The sequence below is a fragment of the Natator depressus genome, chromosome 9 (genome assembly GCF_965152275.1).
Source record: "Natator depressus isolate rNatDep1 chromosome 9, rNatDep2.hap1, whole genome shotgun sequence".
NCBI lineage: Eukaryota > Metazoa > Chordata > Testudines > Cheloniidae > Natator > Natator depressus.
Genome location: NC_134242.1, coordinates 9,272,294 through 9,296,024, shown reverse-complemented (window position 1 = coordinate 9,296,024; position 23,731 = coordinate 9,272,294). Strand labels below are relative to the sequence as shown.

General features: G+C 42.2%; 2 protein-coding genes across 8 annotated transcripts in view; one reads left to right on the top strand and one right to left on the bottom strand.

Moving 5' to 3' along the window:
• B3GNT5 (UDP-GlcNAc:betaGal beta-1,3-N-acetylglucosaminyltransferase 5) overlaps positions 1-17,470 on the top strand; it is a 36,282-nt gene extending 18,812 nt beyond the window's left edge. The window contains exons 1-2 of one of the 2 annotated variants that reach the window (XM_074963497.1): positions 12,414-12,499; positions 12,851-17,470. In XM_074963497.1, the coding sequence (XP_074819598.1) occupies positions 13,187-14,323 (1,137 nt within the window). In that variant the 5' untranslated portion in view covers positions 12,414-12,499; positions 12,851-13,186 and the 3' untranslated portion in view covers positions 14,324-17,470. Of the gene's footprint in view, positions 1-12,413; positions 12,500-12,850 lie in introns of those variants that run through there. The other variant, XM_074963496.1, reaches the window with a different exon arrangement.
• The window catches only part of MCF2L2 (MCF.2 cell line derived transforming sequence-like 2), a 330,633-nt gene that overhangs the window by 121,396 nt on the left and 185,506 nt on the right, over positions 1-23,731 (bottom strand). For all 6 annotated transcript variants that reach the window (XM_074963488.1, XM_074963490.1, XM_074963486.1 and 3 more), the window contains exon 15: positions 20,377-20,465. In XM_074963488.1, coding sequence (XP_074819589.1) covers positions 20,377-20,465 — 89 coding nt within the window. The remainder of the gene's footprint in view (positions 1-20,376; positions 20,466-23,731) is intronic.

Genomic DNA, 23,731 nt, shown 5'->3' with positions numbered 1-23,731 from the left:
GTGAGTTCAGCTGGGAGCATAAGCGGGCTCTGCAGGCCCTGAACTGATAAATTGCTAACTCATAAGATGAACATGGTTATAGGAAACTATCATTCTCTTCTGCTCTCCCTCCCATGCCTATGCATTTACTACATTGTTCATCTCTCTGCTGCCCATCCCACTTCTCCCCAAAGTAGGTTTGCTTTGCACTGTGATCAATTGGTCTGACATCCTCAATGTTTAATGAGAGGTTTAGAGAACACACAACTGTAATTTTTACAGTGTAACTGACCTCACACTTGGTAAAGCAACCCCCCATCCTTTCATGTATTATACGTGCTCCTGTATATTCACTCCATGCATTCGATGAAGTGGGTTCTAGCCCATGAAAGCTTATGCCCAAATAAATTTTAGTCTCTAAGGTGCCACAAGGACTCCTCGTTGTTTTTGCTGATACAGACTAACACAGCTACCACTCTGAAACATGTAATTTGATTGTGCAACAACAGCTTTTATCTTCTCTAAATTGCACAAATGTGCTACAGCCATTCAGAGAATACATGCAGTACTACAAACAATAGCTTCTGAAACCTTGCATTATTGTATAATGCCATAATCAAAAGCAACTTAAGTGGGCCTGGCCACTTCTAGATGTTTTTTAACAAATGATCGTATTCCATTATGAGGCAGCCAGAGCTACTTCAAGAACATGGTCAGCACCCTGGAGGGTGAGGAGGGGAAAACAAATGCACTACCATAGGTGCTGGAACTAGGGCTGCTGCCGTACCCCCTGGCTTGAAGTGATTTCCGTTCTATACAAGGTTAACGGTTTTTGGTTCAATGGTTCTCGGCACCCCCGCTATACAAATTGTTCCAGTTCCCTACAAATCCTAATCTGTATTTTAGAAATGCTGCCCTGTGAGTTGATGGTGTTTGCATCACACTGTCCCCTGGGGTGGAATAGGAAGTTGACAGTTCCTATTGCTCTTATCGTGCACAAAAGATCTCAATCCCTTAACACGTTAAAGGGATGTGGCCACTTACGTGCATCTAGCTGTTTAGTTCTGAGAACAAAAGGAGCAGTATAGCCTCCCGGATTCTCTTATTGCACTTTTACGTGGGTATGTCTACTGTGCAATCAGAGGCCAGATTGCAGCTGAGGTAGGCCTAATCTAGCTAGCACTGCCCAAAAACACAACAAAACAGTGGGACATGGCAGCATAGACTTCAGCATGGACTACATGAGCATGCCTGGAATCCTGGTTACATACTTGCATTCCTAGTGTGTGCCGCCATGTTGTGTCGTCTGCTGTTTTTACTGAGCTAGTTAAAGCTAGTGGGGGCTGTGCCTACCCAAACTGCCAACAGTAGTGTAGACCTACTCCCTGAGGACCTGTTGTAAAAGTCTGGTGGGCCAGTACCAGAATCCCTGCATAAATGTGTCAAGTGTACATTTAAATAGGGGCATGGCTTAAATCACTCCTGGAATACTTGCTATTGGTATACTCTGCTCATAAAAGTGTATGTATGGGTTAGAACAAGCCAGGGAAGGAGGGAGAGGTGAATTCTGATCAAATGTCAAATCACACAGGGAAGTATTTCTTCCAAATGGTCCTGCTAATTTTCTTCCAGACTGGCTAGTCTCAGAAGACTTCCCCTCCCCACACTGGGGGTGGGGGTGGGGGAGAAAAGCAGAAATGCCAGGAGTTTCTGAACAGGAAGAACAGCACTGGTATGGGGGCTTGCTCAGTTAAAAGATGATTTTCACAAAACCTTTAGCGTGGTGAGAAAGGAAGCTTGCAAAAGTCAGCCCACGCTCACAAGGACCCAGCATTGTCTTGGTCTTCTATGAAAGGTTCTGCTTTTTCACAGACTACTGGAAACAACTTTAGTGAAAAGTTAGAGACCATGTCATAAAGGGAAAGGTAACCACCTTTCTGTCCACTGTGCGAGAAAATCTCTCCTGGCCAGAGGCAAAACCCTTTCACCTGTAACCTCGCTGGCACCTGACCAAAATGACCCATGAGGAGACAAGTTACTTTCAAAGCTTGGGGGAGGAAACAAAGGGTCAGGCTGTGTGTGTGTGATGCTTTTGCCGGAAACAGATCAGGAATGCAGCTCAGAACTCCTGTAAAAAGTTAGTAAGTAATCTAGCTAGAAATGCATTAGATTTATTTTGTTTAATGGCTGGTAAAATAGCTGTGCTGAATGGAATGTATATTCCTGCTTTTGTGTCTTTTTGTAACTTAAGGTTTTGCCTAGAGGGATTCTCTATGTTTTGAATCTGATTACCCTGTAAGGTATTTACCATCCTGATTTTTACAGAGGTGATTTTTACTTTTTTCTTTAATTAAAAGTGTTCTTTTAAGAACCTGATTGCTTTCTCATTATTCTTAAGATCCAAGGGTTTGGGTCTGTGTTCACCTGTACAAATTGGTGAGGATTTTTATCAAGCCTTCCCTAGGAAAGGGGGTGTAGGGCTTGGGGGGATATTTTGGGGGGAAGACGTCTCCAAGTGGGCTTTCTCCATGTTCTTGTGTTTTAACACGCTTGGTGGTGGCAGCATAGGGTTCAAGGACAAGGCAAAGTTTTTGTACCTTGAGGAAGTTTTTAACCTAAGCTGGTAAGAATAAGCTTAGGGGATCTTTCATGCAGGTCCCCACATCTGTACCCTAGAGTTCAGAGTGGGGAAGGAACCTTGACAGAGACCACTTGTGGTAAGCTCTCCCTGGAGCCTCCACCACCGAGTCCTGTCCCCCCATTTCCCCTCCCCACCCCACCCCACCCCAGCAACCCAACCCCCTGCCACAGCCCTGATCTCCCTCCTGCCCTCCAAACCCCTTGATCCAAGCACAGAGCCCCCTCATGTACCCCAAGCCCCTCATTCCCCAGTCCCACCCCAGAGCCCACACCCCTAGCCAGAGACCTCACCCCCCCCCCCCGCCCCGGTGCACCAACAGCCTGCCCCACCCTGATCCCCCCTCCCGCCCTCCAAACCCATTGGTCCTAGCCCAGAGCACCCTCCTGGACCCCAAACCCCTCACCTCCTCACACATCCCTACCCCCAATTTTGTGAGCACTCATGGCCCGCCATACAATTTCCATGCCATGATGTAGCCCTCAAGCCAAAAAGTTTACCCACCCCTGCACTAGGCATTGCAAATCCTTTTCAGTGAAATAAACAGAGTAACACTAAGAACAAATCTCTAACATCTACTGAAAGGTGCTACTCTTGTGTGGGACGGGGTGAAAGTACATTAGTCTGGTTATAGCTGCTAGCCCCCTGTTATCTTGAGTAATATTTTTATGAGCTGGGTGAAACATTAAGGGTTGGGTTTTTTTTTGTTTTTTGTTTTTTAACAAACCTCAGTGAGATTGATTTGGTGTGAACTCACCTTCAGTTAACATAACTGTAAGTATAGGCCCCCACCTAAGACACAAGAGGTGTATGAACCAACCCAGGAATTTTTGGCTGAGTATTATTTTGGGCAGCTGTGTGTGTGCGGGGGGGAAGGGAGATCACACAGAAACTGAGAACAGACAAGATCTTGAGACAGATATGTCTCTGTCCAGCAGCAGCCTGTAAGCAGTGTGACCCTTTGAGTGTGGAGCTGGCTAAAGAGGCTTGGGGGCTGTAAGAAGAAAAGCCATTTCTTGGTTCCCTCTGCATTCAGAGACCCAGGATTTTGTACCTTCCTTGTAAATAAGCAGGATTGCATTAAGGAAAATACCAGATTACTTCCAGCTGCTCATGTTGCAAAGGGGCAACAATATAATACAAAAAAAGCTATACTCTCATGTGGTAGTAATAGTCCTACTTGAGAGAGAAAATATCGTTGTTCCTCTTTCAACCCTCAAGTCAACTTCCTTCCTAAGCAAAATGTGAATTCTCCATCTTGGAGTCCTTTTTCTTTGAGCTTTTAATAGAAATTTAAAGAATTACAACCCATCCTTCATGGGGACGCCATCCTGAAAGAAATCTTTCTCGACACACCTCTTCTGGCCTTTAAACAACCCCCCAAGCTCATAAGGAAGCTCCCTGCAGACTAGACAGAACATGACAACTCAAAGCAGCACCAGACCCTGCCACAACAACAGATGCAGAACTTGCAGATCTATCTCCACTGCTACAATGATCAATACCTCCCACAATAGTTTTCAAGATTCCTGGTTCCTATGCATGCCTATCACAACACATGGTCTACCTCTCCAGTGCATCAAATGCCCCACAACAACGAGGATGACACCAGACCATCACTATGCTTATGCATGAACTTTCCCAGAAAAATTATTAAAAAAACACCTTATGACCCATGGGCAAACACTTTTCACAAAGCAATCACTCTACATGTGTCCTTGTGCAGGGTTCCTTTGTGAACAACACCTTCAAAAGATGAGCCTGGGAACTTAAATTCATAACTCTGCTGGATGCTAAAAATCATGGACTTAACAGAGACACTGGTTTTATGGCTCATTACAAAATTTGTAACTTATGAACTCCTCTGTAGTCATAGGACAAAGTAGGATTAATTGCCCACTTCTCTTTAAGTAGTCTCCTGCAACATGTTATGTTTAACAATCTGTCCCACCTTTATTTGACTGTAACACTCTGATTACTTTTTCCAGACCTGAGGAGGAGCTCTGTGAAGCTTGACAGCTTGCTTCTTCTGCCAACAAAAGTTGGTCCAATGAAAGATATTACCTCACCCACCTTGTCTCTCTAATAGAAATCAGGTTTCTTCTTCCGTGTTGCACACGTTAGTTTATAGGGTACATGATTCATGAGTGCTATACTATTGGAAAATTCTCTTTAAGAATACTGAAGCATATTTGGGAACCTGCATGGTCATTCTCAGGATAGGAAATGAAATGGACAATAAATGCTCTTCTCTGAAGCGGGACTGACTTAATGGTTTTAACTAATCCTTGCAAAGTGTACCCAGATACTGCAATAGAGCTCTATAAATTCCAGTGCTAATCTGCGTCATCTGCTAAATAAACTTTGCTAGTATCCCTTATTCAGTTTTTGCTAGCAGCGAAGGACTGCCCTGTATGTACACTCTGATTTGATGGAGGAATTTTGTGTTAGAAGGGGGACATTGTTAAACCCGAATAAAGGTAAATCTCACCATGGATATACCCAAGATAATCTCTCTGATAGCAACAGTAATTCGACTCTGTATAATCCAGTGAGGCAAAGTTGTATCTCTTATAGGTAGAACTAATGTGTTTGTATAACGCACACAAAAGCAAAGGAGCGGGGGGGGGGGGAAGAGAAGCAAACTCTGGAGGTGGGAGGGTATAACTCCTCCTCCTCTTTCCCTCTTTCTTTCTTTCTCAGAAGGTCTTTATTCTCTGTGCTTTAAATTCACTCATGCACTAGCGGTGTTCAGTGTACACATTTGTGTAGTACTGCATAGTATTAATGATTCTCAACTAGCTCGGCTGCTGTAGCCTAGGAAGTTCATAATTGGAACCACCAAGTTCTAATTGCTCTTATGTGAATGCCTTGGTTCCTGCAGAATGGGTGTAAATGGAAGTATTTTCTAGCCTAAAGGATTAAACAAAATATCCCTTTCATCAGCGAGAGAAGGGGGAGAGGAAGAGGAAGTGACTTTGCAATCAGTGTAGCAAAGGACAAGATGATGTGTTCAACATTGTCAGCTACTTATGACTAAACCCTGACCTAATTGGATTTAATTATAAAACTTACTGTAGTTTACTGTACATGGTCTCGAAATCAAGAAAATACTTAGTTAAAAATATAGTTTGTACGCAACCTTGGCATTCCTAGGTGCTGTTTAGTGGTTCTGCAGTACCAAGCAGGTGGCTAATCTCTACAAGTATTTTCTCTCCTTCAAAACACGTTTTATGCCCTTTTACCACAAAATTATTTCCTTCTTAATTTCTTCCAAATATCGACTCACTTGGAAACTTTTCCTGCTGAGGTAACTATTTTACTTGTCATGATTATGGTATTCTCAGTTATTACAATGATAGTTCTTTTGATTACACAGCAAATTTTGTAGCTCCTTTTCATCCCACTGCATCCTAGAGTCCCTTGCAAACAAAGTATAAAGTTTTTTATATCCTTTTACCTTCACTTGACAATCAGCCATATATGAATGCCCCCCCCCCCGGAAATGAATGCAAACAAACAAACCCCACTTATTATTGAAACTTCAGGGAAAACTGTAGTTATTGTAGGAAGAACACAGTTCGTCTACCTCAGGGGTCAGCAACCTGTGGCACATATGCCAAAGGCAGCATGCAAGCTGATTTTTAGTAACACTCTGCTGCCAGCCGGGGTCCCAGCTGTCTGGGGCCGGCAGCCCAGGACAAGCGGCTGGGGCCGGCGGCCCCTAGCATGTGAAACCTCTAAATTACAGTAAGTAAATGAAGACTTGGCACACCACTTCTCAACGGTTGCCCACCCCTGGTCCACCTGGAGTTCAAGCAAGAAGATTTTGGTTTCACACATCAGCCTGGGCATCTCCAGCAACAGAATTCTTCCTAGCCCTACATCCAATGCTGAAGAATGATGGTTCTCTAGTTCTAGAGGACAAAAGCAAATCTCTTGGTGAGTTTCATATCCTAAGCATTCTGAGACTTTCCACAAAGTAATAAGTTTAGCAGTAGCATAGTAAGATCTAACTCTGATCATTCTGGACCACTTAATTGGTTAACTCCATTGATATCGGGAAAACAATTCTAGAGCATGGTTCTGCCTTCTCCATGGATAAGGTCTACCAATGTAGGCAGGGAATTTGCAGGAGCATCTCAGATTGATCATGCTGCTTTTCATCTCACTAGAGAGCTTGTCACCAACTGTCTCCCTTAATTCAGAGGGATGGGAATTAATACATTTTTCCCAGTAGTGAATCAGCTTGGTTTTATTTTCTGGGTAGTGGGGGAGAAGTGAGACCAGCTCCAAAAGAACAACGTCTGTACTTATATGTTACAGAAAGTCATGATACTGTTTTGGTCTCGTCAGGCACCTGGACCCAGAACAATAGTGGCTCAGAGGGTACTGTTACTATCCCTGAGAGGCTGTGAGTTTGATTTCTAAACTTGGTTTGCACCTGTAGCTTTGTTGGAAGCGGCATCCCCATTGGATATAAGTACTGCCTTCCCTCCTATAGGCTTGGAGGTACTTCCCTTCCATCATGGCTTCTCTGGGGGCATGGATCAGCATTCACTAAGAAGATGACTACTCTGTTAATTAGCCAGAGGAGATGACTGGCTCCATAGTGTCCCCATATTGGCTAACATAGCTCAAGACCTGAACTCTGATCCACTACAGCACTGAGCTGCCCAAGAATCTAAACTGAAGTTGATCTATATTATAGCAAGAGTAGTCTTGAAAATTCTACTACTGTGAGAACTAAACCTACCTCTCTTGTTCATAGAAAATACAAATGTGGGAGGGTCACCCATCTGCAAGAAAAGGATTAAACTCAGCCCCTCCACAGTATACCTTCTGCCCTACTAGCTTCTTAGGAGCTAGGTTATGGGACTTCTAATAGGGTGCTGCCCCTGGGTTTTCATGTGGCTCTGGTTAGTAGGCATCTGCAGCTTGACCCGTTAGCTTTCTGAGAAGCTGTTTTGTCTATTCAATTCCAGAGCCTCCTGACTATTGTGAGGGGGATGGGAGGGAGGGAGAAGCTTCTGCTATTCTACCAGGTCCCTATCTACTTTTTGTGGGGTGGGTCTTCCACCTTCAGTTAATGTTGGTTTGAAATTGAAATGTTAGTGTTTTAAATATGAAATTGACTTTGACAGTTCTTTGTTTGCAGGTGGTCCGTTTCACCATCTCTTTTCAGACCTAAATAGTGGTACTTTCAGGCTGCTTCTTTGTAAACAGACACTAAACTGCTGAAATTGATAAGGCAATGCAATTGGCTCAAAGGTTATTTGGGTCACTGTTTATGAAAACTTAAACTCTACTGGAAATGGCTACTTGAATTTCCCGTATTCACCAGAAGATCTTCTCACTGGTACATAAATTGTTCGAGCTATGGCTTAATTTTTAGATTATTGCACAGTAAGTTAACACTATTTCCAAGAAGTAAAATAACTATCTACTTAAGCTATTTAGGATTACATGCCACTTCCCGCCCCCCCCCCCCCCCGGGGGAAGAGGGACGTGGGCAAAGGATTTTTACATTACAAAAATCTAATCCTGTCACTATGATGATAGTTGCAGTATATGTCAACAAGAAATTTTACATTCAGCCTGCATATTAATAGGCTGAGAATAGTTGAGGGGGAAGATGGCTTTCTCACTAGCTGGCAAAATTTTGCACACTATACCGCACGCTTTATCAGGGTAGAAAACAATTTTACAAATGACTTATTGCTACATTACAGAAACCACTTCTTCCCTGCTTTCCCCCTCCTGCACCCCCCTTCTCCCCAACAAAAAAACACAACCAACCACCTCCATTCCAGGGCTTAAATTCTTTGAGTATTTCCTGGATCCTCTCCCTGTGTGCTCCCCCTCCCCCACCCCATGCTATAAAAACTCCAGGATGGCTTAAAATATTTAGTGGAGCTCTGCTCTGGACAGCTCCATCTGAGTTTAAGCCCTGGCTCATTTAATATCTGGATTTCAGTAACCCTCCAGCTTCTCATGTGCATTCTGCTTACCAACTGAAACAAGAGTAAGCCTTGCAATGGCATTCTGTTGTAGAGAGTTGCTGAGTTTTTAACTCAGTGGAGGTGCATTGTGTAACTTATGTATCCAAAATAAAAAGGGTTTAAACTGATGCTATAAAAAGTGCTGATTGGTTTAGTTATCAGACTGCTCATACAGCTGTTTTGTTGTGCACCACAGTCTGCAAGCCTTAGTTCTATCATCCCATGATATCATTTAGCAACCTGGCCTTTCCATCAGAAACTAAGCCAGGGAATTATACCAAGTTTTGCTCTAGCTAAGAGGCAAGTGACTGTCTACACTGTTCCAGAGTAACAGCCGTGTTAGTCTGTATTCGCAAAAAGGAGTACTTGTGGCACCTTAGAGACTAACCAATTTCTTTGAGCATAAGCTTTCGTGAGCTACAGCTCACTTCATCGGATGCATACTGTGGAAAGTGTAGAAGATCTTTTTATACACATAAAGCATGAAAAAATACCTCCTCCCACCCCACTCTCCAGCTTATCTGAAGTGACCACTCTCCTTACAATGTGTATGATGATCAAGGTGGGCCATTTCCAGCACAAATCCAGGGTTTAACAAGAACGTCGGGGGGGGGGGGGGGTGTAGGAAAAACAAGGGGAAATAGGTTACCTTGCATAATGACTTAGCCACTCCCAGTCTCTATTCAAGCCTAAGTTAATTGTATCCAATTTGCAAATGAATTCCAATTCAACAGTTTCTCGCTGGAGTCTGGATTTGAAGTTTTTTTTGTTGTAATATAGCAACTTTCATGTTGGTAATCGCGTGACCAGAGAGATTGAAGTGTTCTCCGACTGGTTTATGAATGTTATAATTCTTGACATCTGATTTGTGTCCATTTATTCTTTTACATAGAGACTGTCCAGTCTGACCAATGTACATGGCAGAGCGGCATTGCTAGCACATGATGGCATATATCACATTGGTGGATGTGCAGGTGAACGAGCCTCTGATAGTGTGGCTGATGTTATTAGGCCCTGTGATGGTGTCCCCTGAATAGATATGTGGGCACAGTCGGCAACGGGCTTTGTTGCAAGGATAGGTTCCTGGGTTAGTGGTTCTGTTGTGTGGTATGTGGTTGCTGGTGAGTATTTGCTTCAGGTTGTGGGGCTGTCTGTAGGCAAGGACTGGCCTGTCCACCTTGATTATCATACACATTGTTAAGGAGAGTGGTCACTTTAGATAAGCTATTACCAGCAGGAGAGTGGGGTGGGAGGAGGTATTTTTTCATGCTTTATGTGTATAAAAGGATCTTCTACACTTTCCACAGTATGCATCCGATGAAGTGAGCTGTAGCTCACGAAAGCTTATGCTCAAAGAAATTGGTTAGTCTCTAAGGTGCCACAAGTACTCCTTTTCTTTTTGTCTACACTGTGGTGTCTGTTTGGTCAGCTGAGGGCTTGAAAGCTTAGATGCAAAATACATGCGTACCAGGTAAAGCACGCTTGCAGGAATAGAAATAATTAGCTCAGTTTTAAGAGGCTGCGTTTGTGATGTGATTTGGTTGGTGTGGAGTCTTTCCTCTTTGAGATTAATTTAGTTAGAACTGGTAAATCTTAATGGAATGAACACACACTCTTTGCTGGATGGCTAGGTAGATTGATTTATCTAATGCAGGGGTTCTCAGACTTTTGTACTGGTGACCCCTTTCACACAGCAAGCCTCTGAGTGCAACACCCCCCCTCCATATATTAAAAAAAAAAGGTGTTTTTAATGTATAACACCATTATAAATGCTGGAGGCAAAGCAGGATTTGGGGTGGAGGCTGACAGCTCGTAGCTCCCCTCCCTATGTAATAGGGGTTCTCCCTAGTGGTGAGAACCCCTGATCTAATGGTTAGCCTCTATTTGTTTGATATCTGTGGTGAGGAACAAGAACTACATACCTACTCAGCCTCTGCTTTCTTTGTTAGATGGTAGAGAGACAGTGTTTCGTTTTGTTTTGTTTTTTTATGGAGAGAAAAAAATATTTCATTCAGCTGGGGAGGGAGAGCAGGCAAGCTTACTGTGCTTTAAAACCTTATTAAAGGAACAGCAGTGTTTGACACCAGTGGCAACTACTAAATTGTTTTCAAAAACTTTTTATAGTTGAAGACTGGAGATGCATAAGCTCAAAAATGAAAAAAAGCTACATCCACGTGTGGAAAGGGGGTGCCTGATGGATCTTTAGGAGGCGGGTAGAGTGCTTGCAAAGGTAGCACCTCTCCAGCCCAGAACTCTACTATAACAGGCCAGTTCGTGCCTCCTACCAGGTGTGTAGGGCGCCAGGTAGCGGAGAGCCCCTTGGGGCAAGCCCTATCTGTGAGTAGGGCTGGCTTGGCAGGTTTAGGACCCCCCCCCCCCCCCAAAAAAAAAAAGGAGGCCTAGGTCTTGAATGCCGTGATAGGGTTTGGATAATACCTGTAACATGCCTTGCACGTTTCAGATTACAAGCCTGCGCAGCCCTTGCCTCATTCTTCCATCAGCCCAAGAATTGCGTCCCACCCCTTCCTCTCACTTACTACAATGCCGGGTGTTGCCCCCGCCCTAGGGCGCGACAGGCAGGCGCCGCCCCCGCCCGGAGCTGGGGGCCACATCCCTGCGGGAGCACGGGACACTTCACCCCTTGATACTACCGGGGGGGGGTCAGCTTCAGGGATCCGCGGCCCTGGCACAGGCAGCGCCCCGGGGAGCCCTGCGCGGGGAAGGAGGGCTGTGCACGGCCCCCCCCCCCCCGTCCGCCCGCCCGCCCCTCACAGATGGGCTCCGGACCCCCCGCTTCGCGGAAACGCTGTCCCCTGTGGTGCGGCAGGGGAGGCAGCGGCACCGGAAACGCCCCCTCCCCACCCGAAGCGCCCCTCCCCGCCCGAGCGGAGGTAACGGCGGGGCGGCGGCGAGGAGGAGGAGGCGGCGGCGGCGGCGGCGGGGCCGTGGCCGAGCGCCCCGTCCCGCGGGGAACTGCAGCGCGAGCCGCCGCCTCAGCGGCGCCCCTTTCCCGCGCTCTGCCTGGCCCTGAGGGGAGGGGGCTGCCCCGCGCCCATCACATAGTGGAGGCGGGGGCAGGCTGTCCCGCCTCTCTGTGTCTTTCCCCCCCCCCCCCGCTTTTCCCTCAGCCCTGTGCGGGGCTGGGGGTTGCCGGCCCAGGGGTGTTCCCAAACAGGCACCATGCCCCGTGCCACCTCAGCCCTGGGGCTCCCTCCCAGCACCGGGGCCTGCAGTCGCCGCCCGCTGGACTGGTGCCCCCCAGGGCTGGCTGGGACCCTGCCTGCCTTGGGCCCAAAAGCCGCTGCTGGGGCTGTTAACCCCTATATGTCCTCAGTGGAGGCGGGGGGGGAGAATAGACAAGGGTCAGGAGTGTTTAGCACCCTGCTCTGACCAAGATTTAACGCCCCGCCCCTCCCGTGTCTGAGGGGTAGCGTTGCTGTCTGTGCCTGTTTTAAACAAAACAAAACACAACCCCTGGCTTGATTCAAGCTGGATAAAGTAACCAGGCAGAAGCCTAAGGGCATGCTCTGCATGCAGATGGTAGCAAAGAACTCCGGTATTTTAAGGAGTTAACTGTATAAAGACCATCTGTATTCCAACATCTCACGCCCCCTCCCCCCCCCCCCCAACAGTTGCTAACCTAAAAGTCACATTTCTGTCTGAATCTTTTTTACCCTTCTATTGTTGAGAACTCTTGTAAAATTACTGTAAGTGAAGGATTAGAGAGGAAATCTTCCCATTCCCCACGTTTACTTTGTGCATTTGACCCTGCTTTTGACAGCAATTTCGCTGTCCCCCCCCCCCCCATGTAATCAAATCAGTTTTTCTTCTTTTTAAGAGACCCATGTAACCAACAGTGAGAAGCTACACAGGGATAGAGGTAAGAATGAGACCTGTATAGAGACTGGAAGTGGGGGAATGTGACTCTTTTTTCTCTTTTCCCCCATAAAAGTCTCTGGGAACTGATCAGCTTTCTAGGTAAGGATAGCTCTTTTTAGAAACCCTCCATGTGTATCATTTTTACTTTCTCTTACCTTTTTCATTTTTATGACAGTTCAATGTATGTAGAGGGTGGTTCTCCCTGCTCTAGATGTACACAAAGACTAAGTGGCTTTCCACTAATAACTTACTCTCAAAAAGAACAATTGAATCTGCATATATAATTGCTTTTAGGTTAATATAGCTCCTTACTAAAACAGTTTTGTTTCTTTCCCCTTCCCACCTTTGATAGATCTCCACCTCTCTGAAGCAAAGGAGTGTGTAAGAAAACATCAGCTTGGAAGTGTACAGTTTATTTCAGCTAAAGATGGTGCAGAAGAAAAAATCTGCTCTGCAGGTGTTGTCCTTTAAACGCTTCTGCATTCTTTCACTCCTAGCAAAATGGCTTTTAGATGACTTGTGAAATCTGTGCACATAGCTGACATTACAAGGATACTGTACAAAAGGCAACATGCGTTCCAATGGACATCTCTTGTGAAAAGGAGTTTCTATGCTTTCAAATGAAAAGAACACCACCCTAAATACACTGATCCTTAACTGGAACAAGTATTAAAGGGACTGCATCAGAATGTTTGTTAGTGCCAGGAAAGTCAAAAAATGCCAGTTTGTGCAGATACTTGCCACTTGCTTTGTATTGTCTCTCATGATTTTCTGGACACCACTTGATAATCATATTGTGAGCCATATGAAGTCCTATTCTTACAGATACCTCATAAATAGCTACAACTTCGTGAATAATAGCCTGTCCGTTAGCAGGGACAACTTGGACAGGGTAGCAAGATACCAGTATTTGATCAACCACAAGGAGAAATGTCAACAGCAAGAGGTCCTCCTTCTATTGTTTGTAAAGACTTCTCCAGAAAACCGGTATCGGCGAGATGCAATTCGACAAACCTGGGGTAATGAGAAATATGTACATTCTCATCTTAATGCCAACATTAAAACTGTTTTTGCTTTAGGACGACCAACAGATCATATGCAGAGAGCACAGATGCAAAGAAAACTTCTAAAGGAAGACCAGAAGTATAATGATTTGATCCAACAAGACTTCTTGGATACTTTTCACAATCTTACCCTTAAGTTACTTTTGCAGTTTGGATGGGTGAATGCATACTGCCCACATGCCAAGTTCATTATGTCTGCAGATGATGATATTTTTATTCACATGCCAAATCTTGTTGCATATCTCCAAAGTCTAGTGGAAATTGGTATTCAAGATGTCTGGATTGGGCGTGTCCATCGTGGAGCTCCTCCCGTGAGAGATAAGACTAGCAAATACTATGTTCCATATGAAATGTACCAGTGGCCTTCTTATCCTGACTACACAGCTGGAGCCGCATATGTAGTATCAAGTGATGTAGCAGCTAAAGTATATGAGGCTTCACAGACCCTTAATACAAGTCTTTATATAGATGATGTTTTCATGGGTCTCTGTGCCAATAAAATGGGAATTGTACCACAATATCATGTATTCTTTTCTGGGGAAGGAAAGGCTCCATATCATCCCTGCATCTATAACAAAATGATAACCTCCCATGGACATGTGGCAGACCTTCATCACCTTTGGAAGCAGGCAACAGATCCAAAAGTCAAAAGCTTTTCCTCTAGATTTTTGGGTAGACTATATTGCAAAATAGTTAACATTATGCTTCTTTGCAAACTACACTATGAGGACACGTATCCCTGTTCAGCTGCATTTTCCTAATACTTGAATATCTGCATAGAGATTCACTGAGCCAAAATGGAGTGACAACTTTTAACTGTTTATCCAATATATACATAAGTAAGCATGAAAAGAGGTAAGATTAAAATGTGAAATAGATCCCAAATTATTCTGCTCAGGAACTTTATCAGAATATCTCTCTATTGCTGTATTAGTTTCCACATACTTCACCCTGTATTTTTACACTCGTTTTCAAGGGATTTAAGTCTTGAATAGATATTAACTGATTTCATTTTTTTAGATATTGAAAAGTAATTGAACTTGGGAGTACAGAATTTGTCAATAACCCTTGTTAATTACATTCTTCCATTTGAAAATGAGTATGTAAATTAAGGCACATTGTTTCAAGGCAATGACTTGCAGTTGATGCGCTACTTAAACATCCATAAATAGCCCTTTCCAAACAAAAGGAAATGATAGTTCTGGTACCATGAGTAGAAGAGTAGGATGGCAATTTAAAGTCTGAGTAAACTAGTCAAATGGTCACCATTTCTGTATACAGTTCAGCAAAATGACTCTTTAAAAATCAAAATAATCCACAAATGGTACTAGAGGTGAAAGCTTGCTAAAACATTTTGTTCTCTTGAGGTTACGTAAATCCTGCACAACATTTGGGTGGGGGGAAATGGCATTCACACTGTCCTTCTAACTGGTGCTTTCAGGTAATACACGAGCTCTGTTTAGAACAGGAATTTACAGGAAGGTACATTAATAACTTCTGCAACACTACTTCAACTACAGCAACATTTTGAAAATTAAGTAACTTTTTTTAAATCTGAAAACGCTTTCTGAAGTGGTATTTTTAAACACTCCAGTCAGTCATTAGTAAACTAAGAGCATGTGTATTGAGTATGGCCTTCCAGTTGTCTCTTTCAAAAATACACTTCTGTCTCCCTGGTTAATTTTCAAGAGGGAAGACAAGTTAAACTTCTCCATTAAATAACTCAAGGGAAGTCTGTCATAACGTAGTTAGTTCAGATTATTCAAAAAGTTGAAGAAGCCAAATTTGTGCAACATGAGCACTAACAGAGAAAGATGTGAGGAGCTGAAAGTAAGGGTAGACTGCACAAAGAAGGGATAGGGTGAAATATTGATTGTAACAGGTAAAGATGCAACATTTATTAAGAGAATTACAAAGAATCCACTAAATTGTCCTCTTTTAATCTAATTGGTTTCAAGCACAGATCTTTGTCTTATGGCCATGTGAAGAAGTCCGTGTCAAAATAGAAAATCTGTATCTTTCTCTTTAACCAAATCTATTGCATATGTTACTCTTGCCTCTTTAACATGAGCAAAAAGCTTAACCTTCAGTTTACAAAGGCTAGAAGTAGGTGCTATTAAAACCCTGACCACCACCACCACTGTTTGTAACCTGATAGTTCATAACCATGTCCAAAACCTCTAAAACTGAGCTCTGGGAGAAGGACTCAATGCTCTTCTTATCAGTCTGGTTGTAACAATGTTTCCGTGTACTTTGTGGACAACTATTTGTTAGTAACTCTAGTAGCCAAAGCCACAGTAGCTGTTTGGATACTGATAGATGTAGATGCAAGTGGTGTTTGTCTCTTATTTTGAGAGCTGTTTGACATTGGTATGAGTTCCAATGTGAACAGGGTCATAAAATCACTTCACTTCAGAATGCTTGAATTCAAATCTTCATCCAGTGGCATAGCAGCAGAAATGCAAAACAAAGGCTGGAAATGACAATGAGTCTGTCACTTTTTAAGTGGAACTTTGTCATGTTCTAGGAGGTGGACTCTTCAACTCCAAGAGAGGTGCTACTTGCTTTCTAAGAGAATATCCACACTAGCCTTTTTCCCTAAATTTCCCAGCACTGACAGACCAACAATGCTGTAGATGACCATGTGGGAGCACTAAAGTAGACCAGTCACCATATTTAACTCTAGCTTTGCTCAGGGCAGGTCTAGATGATATGCTCATTTACAATGCAGGCAGCTGTGTGCACCTTCTTGTTTAAGCTAGTGCTCGCTCTATTGCCACCATCTGTAGGGCTGCATCAGTGGTTGTACACAGGCATCTTGCAGGAGGGGGGAAAGGCTAGTGTCAACAAGATCCAGGAGAGAACTTCTGTCAGCTGGTTATTGGAGCATGATTGATATTTGCCTCTATGCAAGCTACTCTTACTCTTCCAACTGGGATAAGAGCTTGATATCTACTAGAATGAGTAATCATACAGATTAAGTGTTTCTCCAGAGTGAAGGGGTAAGGAAACCACTGGACTGACCATAGTTGGATCCAGGTGTTGACTATACAGAGAAACCTACAAAGCAAGACTTAGTCTATTACCACCAATGCAAAAGTGATGGCTGTAAAATGAGAAATTTATCCTATCCTGCTGGATAATGTTAGATAATTCTTCAGCTCTAAAATGTTTACAGCAAAACAAATCCAGTTAATCCATGCTCTTAAGAGGTTGACTTATACTACTCAAAACTAGTTTTGCTTAACCAATGTTGAAGTTAAATGGCAAAATAACTAAAATATTACAAGTTATAGATCTAAATTTCTGAGAAATCTAAAAATACATTGCACTGTGGAAATACTTTTATAACTGTTGGAAACGTTTTTGATTGCACTAGCCACTTTGAATTGACAATAACCTGTGGCAGAAATGACCTGATAGAAATCCCAGCTAGTATAAAATAGTTTAAATGCAGTATGCTTCTAGAGTATACAATTAAGACCCCAATCCTGCAAGCAAATGTAGAGATTAACTTGACTCACTTGAGTAAAGTTAAGCATATACTTACTTGTTTGCAAAACTGGGGCTTAAATTAGCATCTATAACTTGTAATTTTACTTTACTTTAAAACTTAATCTGCCATTGGGTGAAAAGATCAGTGTCCCTCTTGACCATTGAAATGCTTTTGTTTACAGCCGGTCTGTTTTGTTAGGAATATTCCTTATCTTAAAAAGGACTTTGTTTGTAATTTGGCTTTGTATTATGATGTTTTGCTGCATATTAAGAGAAAGGGTTTATAAATTTGAAGAAAATATGATGGCACTCCTTTCAAAGAATGGAGAAGCTAGAAAATTTCTTAACCTTTTGGCTCTAAACATTGACTTAAAATTTGTACTCCTTCATTTAGGTTTTTTTTGTTTTGAGAGAGAGGCATGTCAGTGCTCCAATGCAGGGCTTTCATGTTTTATTTTCACAATTAAAACATGCACCAGCCTGAATGGTCACTTCTTCTCAATTAGCAGTTTTGACATTGTTGCACAAAATGTTTAATGCTGAAATTGTTTTTACCTGTTTGTTTGGTTTGCATCAAGTTTCCTTTGATATTACTAATTTTTATACAAATATTTATTCTTGAAACTTTTTGCTCTATCACAAAAGACAATTGTTTTTGTAAAAATTTTCTGTTTAGAATAAACAGGTTTTGTGTAGTGTTTTGTTTTTAAGCTGGTAAACCTTTTTGGCTTTCAGAATTGCCCTTCTTGTACCTGACATCCTCAGCTTCCGTGCTTTAAAACTGAATTCTGAATACACCGTTTAGTCCCTTCTTGAGAGAAGACCTGAACCCCACATTAGTATGTGCTGGGTTTTATTGTTGTTTTTGTCTTTTTCTCTGTTTAATGTGTCGGCCTTTTTAACTTCTCCTTTTGGCTTGTCATCTCTGATGGAACACACATCTTTTTGCTCACCCCTGAGATCCCATGTTGCATTTACCTGTCTTCCACTGGAGGACTCTGTGGAAGACTCCCTTAATGATCCAGTGATTTGGGCTTTGTGTTTCTTGTTAACTGACAAGTGGGATTGCTGTTCAGTTTACAATAAGTTCCCTCCCTAAGATCTGAAAGCTCCCCCAGCTTGCTTTCCAACATTAACTTTTTCTACAACTTTCTTTTATGGAACTCCTCAAATAGTTGCTTTATTTTAAAGCCACACAGAGACCTTCAGTAAGAGAGGAACAAATGAATGTTCATATTTGGCAGATGACTGTTGTTCCTCCCAAATGGAAGTTTTAGGCGTCAGTGAGGTAGGTTCTTCAACTCCAGGAGCAGTGCTATTTGCATTCTAAGAGAATGTCTCTGTTAGCCTTATTGGGAACAGATAGAGTTAAAGATCCACATTACTGCTAACCTTAAAGTGGTATCCCTCTCAATACTAGGAACAAAATTAAGTTAGTTTTGAAAATTCTTTAAAATTGCTGTTCATGGAACTAGTTTAGAGTATCCACACTACTGCTTTGTTAAAAATCTCTGCTGCTCTAACTTATTAAATCTATATTCAAGACTGCTACTTGTCTTCTAGAGGCTTGAAGATTTTAATATTAGTTTTAAGAGATGTCAATATTTTTAACTCACTACCTTTTTTTTAAAAAATCATTTTTATTTGATAAAACTCCCATTGACTTCTGTGGAAGTTAGGAGCCTAAATACCTTTTGAGGATCTGGGCCTGTGTCCTGAAGCGTTTTTTGGGGGGGAAAAAAGCTTTAAATTTTTTCCCCCCTAATCCACCTGTTGATAAGGATCTTTTTAGTTTTGACATGCATTTTAGTTTCTCCTTTGCTAATGGATTATATACTGGAAAACTGACATTGCATTTGACACCATTTTGTATATAAATTAAACGAAAAGAAAATGTTTTTAACTTGAGGTGTTACAAGTAATAATAGTAAAGGCAAAATTCAGCCAGAAACATGGCTCTTCAAGTTGAACATCTCACATTCACCACAGATAACTTTCAGTCATACAACAGTGTTAAATCCATATTACTTGTGGATTGGGTTTGCAAATCTGGCCTTGAGGAGAGAAAATCACTGAGAAAACAATCTCTTCTACAGTTCTGACTTGCGCCCATCCCCAAGATAAGCATCTGACTAGGAGCTACGAACTTGGAAATGACATCAGTTAATACAGGTTCATTTCAAATAAACAAATAACCCTTACACCTTTTAAAATCTGCTGCCTTTATAATGGTATGGGCTTCAAGAACAGTGCATCTTCAGCACCTGCAATATTATGTACATGCAAATCTAGGCTTTATTTCCTACGCTCTCTTGTAAAAACTTTTGTATTGAATAGTAGCATTTTTAACAGAAGTGACCGTGTGAGGTAGTAATAAAATGCGCACATACAGTAGAGAGGATTGAAAAATGGATAGGGAATATAAACCTGACTGTCTCCAATAAAGTTTCAATTCAGCACACCCACTTAATGTTTCACAAGAAACATACTAAAATTACTTTTCAGATTAAATATTTACCTGTTTTTTTTAAATCTCTCACAAATCTAGATTAATTGCTATGAATTGCCATTAGACAATTTTGTATGAAGATCTAGAAGATATATGGACAATGAAGAGTCAAGGAACTACACCAAGAGGAAAACAGAGGGAAGGAGGGCTGGATCAGCTGAATTTTTTTTTATCCTAGATTTAATGAAAGTAATTCTATTTCACATAGAACTATTTGGTGTTTTTTTTTTTTTACTGTCTCCGTGTGGTTTGTGTTCAGGATCATGCACTCAAACTTAATTCCAAATTTATTTCACAAGTCTTCCTAAAATTTAGAGACCGCAAGCCATTACCGTATGCACTTAAAAAAAAAAAAAAAAAAAAAAAGCCACATACCTTTAACGTTTCCTGGTCTCTCACAATCTTCTCTTGCTAAGGAGTTATTTAAGCCCATGATACTTTAAGATATTTGTATGTAAACTTCTTGATGATGAATATGCAAGCTCATTCTTAGTTAAGACCACAAGTGCCATTTTATATAAATAATAATCCTAATTTTAAATTTAACTGATAAATGCAAAATGAGCCTCCTTTATTTACAAAAATATACTCTCCCTCATACCTTGGTTTTGATGACTTTTCTTGGGCAGAATCCCAAATGTGTTTTAATATGGTGGGTGACTGACTGTCCTAATGAATGATAAATCTAGTCTTAGAGAAAACACGTACTTTTGAGAGATGTACTATCCCTGAATAAAAAAACCTGCCTTCTATTAAGGCAAAAGAAAAACATTACTTTATGTCACTAACAAGACTCCTCTGCATCCTTACCTCCTCCTAGTGGAAAGATTCTCCTCACTTTCACTCATCACCAGGACTCTGCTGGACCCACCTTGACTGGCTTCATGCATCACTTCAATCTGAATTAAAAATAAATTTTAAAAATTAAATGGTTGCAATTTGCTGACTGAAGGCTTGCCTTTGTTGCTTTTTAAAAAGCAAAAAAGGCAGAATTTGACACTATATATATTTTAGTAAATCAATTGACAGCTTATATATTTAACAACTTTGACTTCAATAATGTATGAGTTTTTTGTTTTGTTTTTTTTTTTTTTATTTAAAGCTAATTTCTTACATTTTCTAGAACATTTTATAACCATATGTATTACCTGTTTTGGCTCTGAATTTTTCCATTTATCCTATTGTGAGGAAAACTACTCTTGATAACAGAGACATTCTTGGCTTCTTATAAAGTTTTTATAATCTTCATTCTTAGCTCATAACATATGAGATCAATGTTGTTCTTATATCGGGAGCAACTCTTCATACTTATCTGCCTTGAATAGGAATATCACAAACTTAATTCAGTATTTTATGGTTGCTTAGCATGTTATTAGGCATGGTGGGGTTTTTGTCTTGCCTGAATGACGTTCCCATTCTTTAACTGAATGCAGTTTAGTTTGTCTTCAGATTTCAAAATTTATATACAATGCAGTACAGTAAATTCCAAGGAATTATGGGGTTTCTTGTTTAGAATCGTTTTGCCATTCTTTTGATGATGATGATGATGATTGATGATATTATTTCAGAGGCTTCTAACACCTTGGATTTATAAAACAGGAAAGGGTGGATACTGAAATTACCCATGGTTAAGCATTGCACTGTCAATGATCTTTCAGTATTTAACACCATGAAGTAGCTTTTATACAGTGTAGATAAATATCAAAATACTTTTTACACAAAATAGCTTGGTAATTCTCTCATTGGCTTCAGTGGAAGCCTGGGGTTCTCTGTCCTTTTCTGGTTCTGAAGACATGGGCCAAAACTTGCTTACCTTACTCTCAAAAGTAATCCCCCTTAAACTGAGTGGGACTACTCCTCCTGTGAGCAGAATTTGCTCTTTCAGTAGTGTCTTCAATGAAATTCATTCTAGTAATTTAATCTCCATCTTTAGAGGTTTTTAAGGCCCAGCTTGACAAAGTCCTGGCTGGGATGATTTATTTGGGGTTGGTCCTCCTTTGAACAGAGGGTTGGACTAGATGGCCTCCTGACATCTCTTCCAACCCTAATCTTCTTTGATTTTATGGTCCCTGCCCTGAAGAGCTACCTTACTAACTAACTGAGATGAGAGAAAATAGGACAGCAGTTCAGGTAAGGGAATGTTTGGGAAGACCACTAAAGGAAAAGTTTAGGAAGATGTGTATGTTAAGGAGCCACTCAGAGGGGGACCATGTACTTAGCAAACAAAAAGTGATGCCTTATGGATATAGAGGATCACAGGAGAGGGCATGAAGCTGAGGCGAGGGAAAGGACTGGAAAAAACAGATGGCTGTCAGCAGAGTAATAGTTAATTGTACTTGTATATTGAGCTAGATTCAGGGAGAAGGAATCTTCCCTTTGCTTAGTATCCAGCTTTTTAAAATTATGTCTGGTCAGGAGTGGGAGAAAGCTCCTTGATGCAAATGAACTTACTACTAGTGCCTTTCACCTTTGAAAAAGTGAGGTCATAGTGGTGAGCCATACTTTTGCCTGCCAAGTAATGGTCTGGGGAAAAAGAAAACAAGAACTAATCCAGGGGTCGGCAACCTGCGGCATGCATGCCAAAGGTGGAACGCGAGCCGATTTTTTTTTTTTTTTTTTAACTGGCATGCTGCTGCCAGCCAGGGTCCCGGCTGCCGGCCCTGCTCAGCCTGCTGCCTGCCTGGGTGAACGGAACCCCAGGCCAGTAACAGGCTGAGCAGGGCCAGCGGGTGGGACCCTGGCTGGCAGGAGCTGGCGGACGGAACCCCAGGCCGGCAGCAGGCTGAGCGGTGCTGGCGACCCCGACCCTGGCTGGCAGGAGCTAGTGGAACCCCAGACCGACAGCGGGTGAGCCACTGACGGTCTGGGGTTTTGTCCGCCACCCAGCTCAGCCCGCTGATGGTCTGGGGTACCGGCCACCAGCCCCTTGCCAGCCAGGGTCCTGGCCATTGGCCCTGCTCCGCCTGCTGCCGGCCTGGGATACTGGCCCCGCTCACCTCGCTACTTGTCTGGGGTTCCAGCCGCCTGACCCCCTGCCAGCTGGGGTCTGGGCCTCCACCCTGCTCAGCCTTCCTGCCGGCTTGGGGTACCAGCAGCCAGCCCAGGGCTCTGCTCCTGGCCTGGGCCCAGCGTTCTGCAGCCCTTATCAAAAATGACACTACAATTAGCTTAAAAACTTAAACTTTGTATATTACAGTAATCGTTAAATTATAATAATACATAGGTTTGATTAAACAAAGTAGTTGTACTTATGTGCCTGTGCTTAATTGGTGTTTTCGATCATTTACCTTCTAAAAAAAATCTCTCATGTCGTGCACCCCCAGGAGGGGCGTCATGCACCCCGAGGTTAAGAACCACTGCACTAAACTAATAAGATGTGCATTTTAATTTAATTTTAAATGAAGCTACTTAAACATTTTAAAAACCTTGTTTACTTTACATATAACAATAGTTTAGAGATATAATATAAAAACTTAGAGAGACCTTCTAAAAACGTTAAAATGTATTACCAGCACACACAACCTTACATTAGAATGAATAAATGAAGACTTGGCACACCACTTCTGAAAGGCTGCTGACCCCTGAACTAATCCAACAACTAACACCCCATGAATGTGAATAATGCCACTTCCTAGGAGCATTGCAACAATGCAGCTGCATGACTACTCTAGTAAGTGTCCAATAAGAAGTTGCAGTTTGTGGGTGCAGCAGGAAAGAAAGTTTTGAAATACTATATATCTGGAAGGCAGATCAGAGGCAAGAATGGACTTAAGAAGAAAAAGTCAGTTAGAATGACATTCAGAAGTTAGTCATTTTCCTCTAGTTACAAAACAACGGCGTGCTAGTGTCACCTCTTGCCTCACTAATAAAACTACTTTTAGATTTTTCAGAGATGGATGTATACACAGTCCAAAGTACAAAGAAACATTGCCTAATATGGAGAAATGGGACAACTGTGATTAGACTCACCCTTTTAGGGGCCAGGCTCAAAACAAGATGAACACCACCAGCAGCCCTCTCCTGCTTTTCCACTGCCTTCTGAACCCTAGATGTCCTTGTGATTTTCCTCTTCCCCTGACCCGCCTCCATACTTTTTAGGTAGAGTCCAACAATTAATGGAGAAGAAGATCATCAAAGAAGGTAAACATTAAATTGAAAAGTCCTT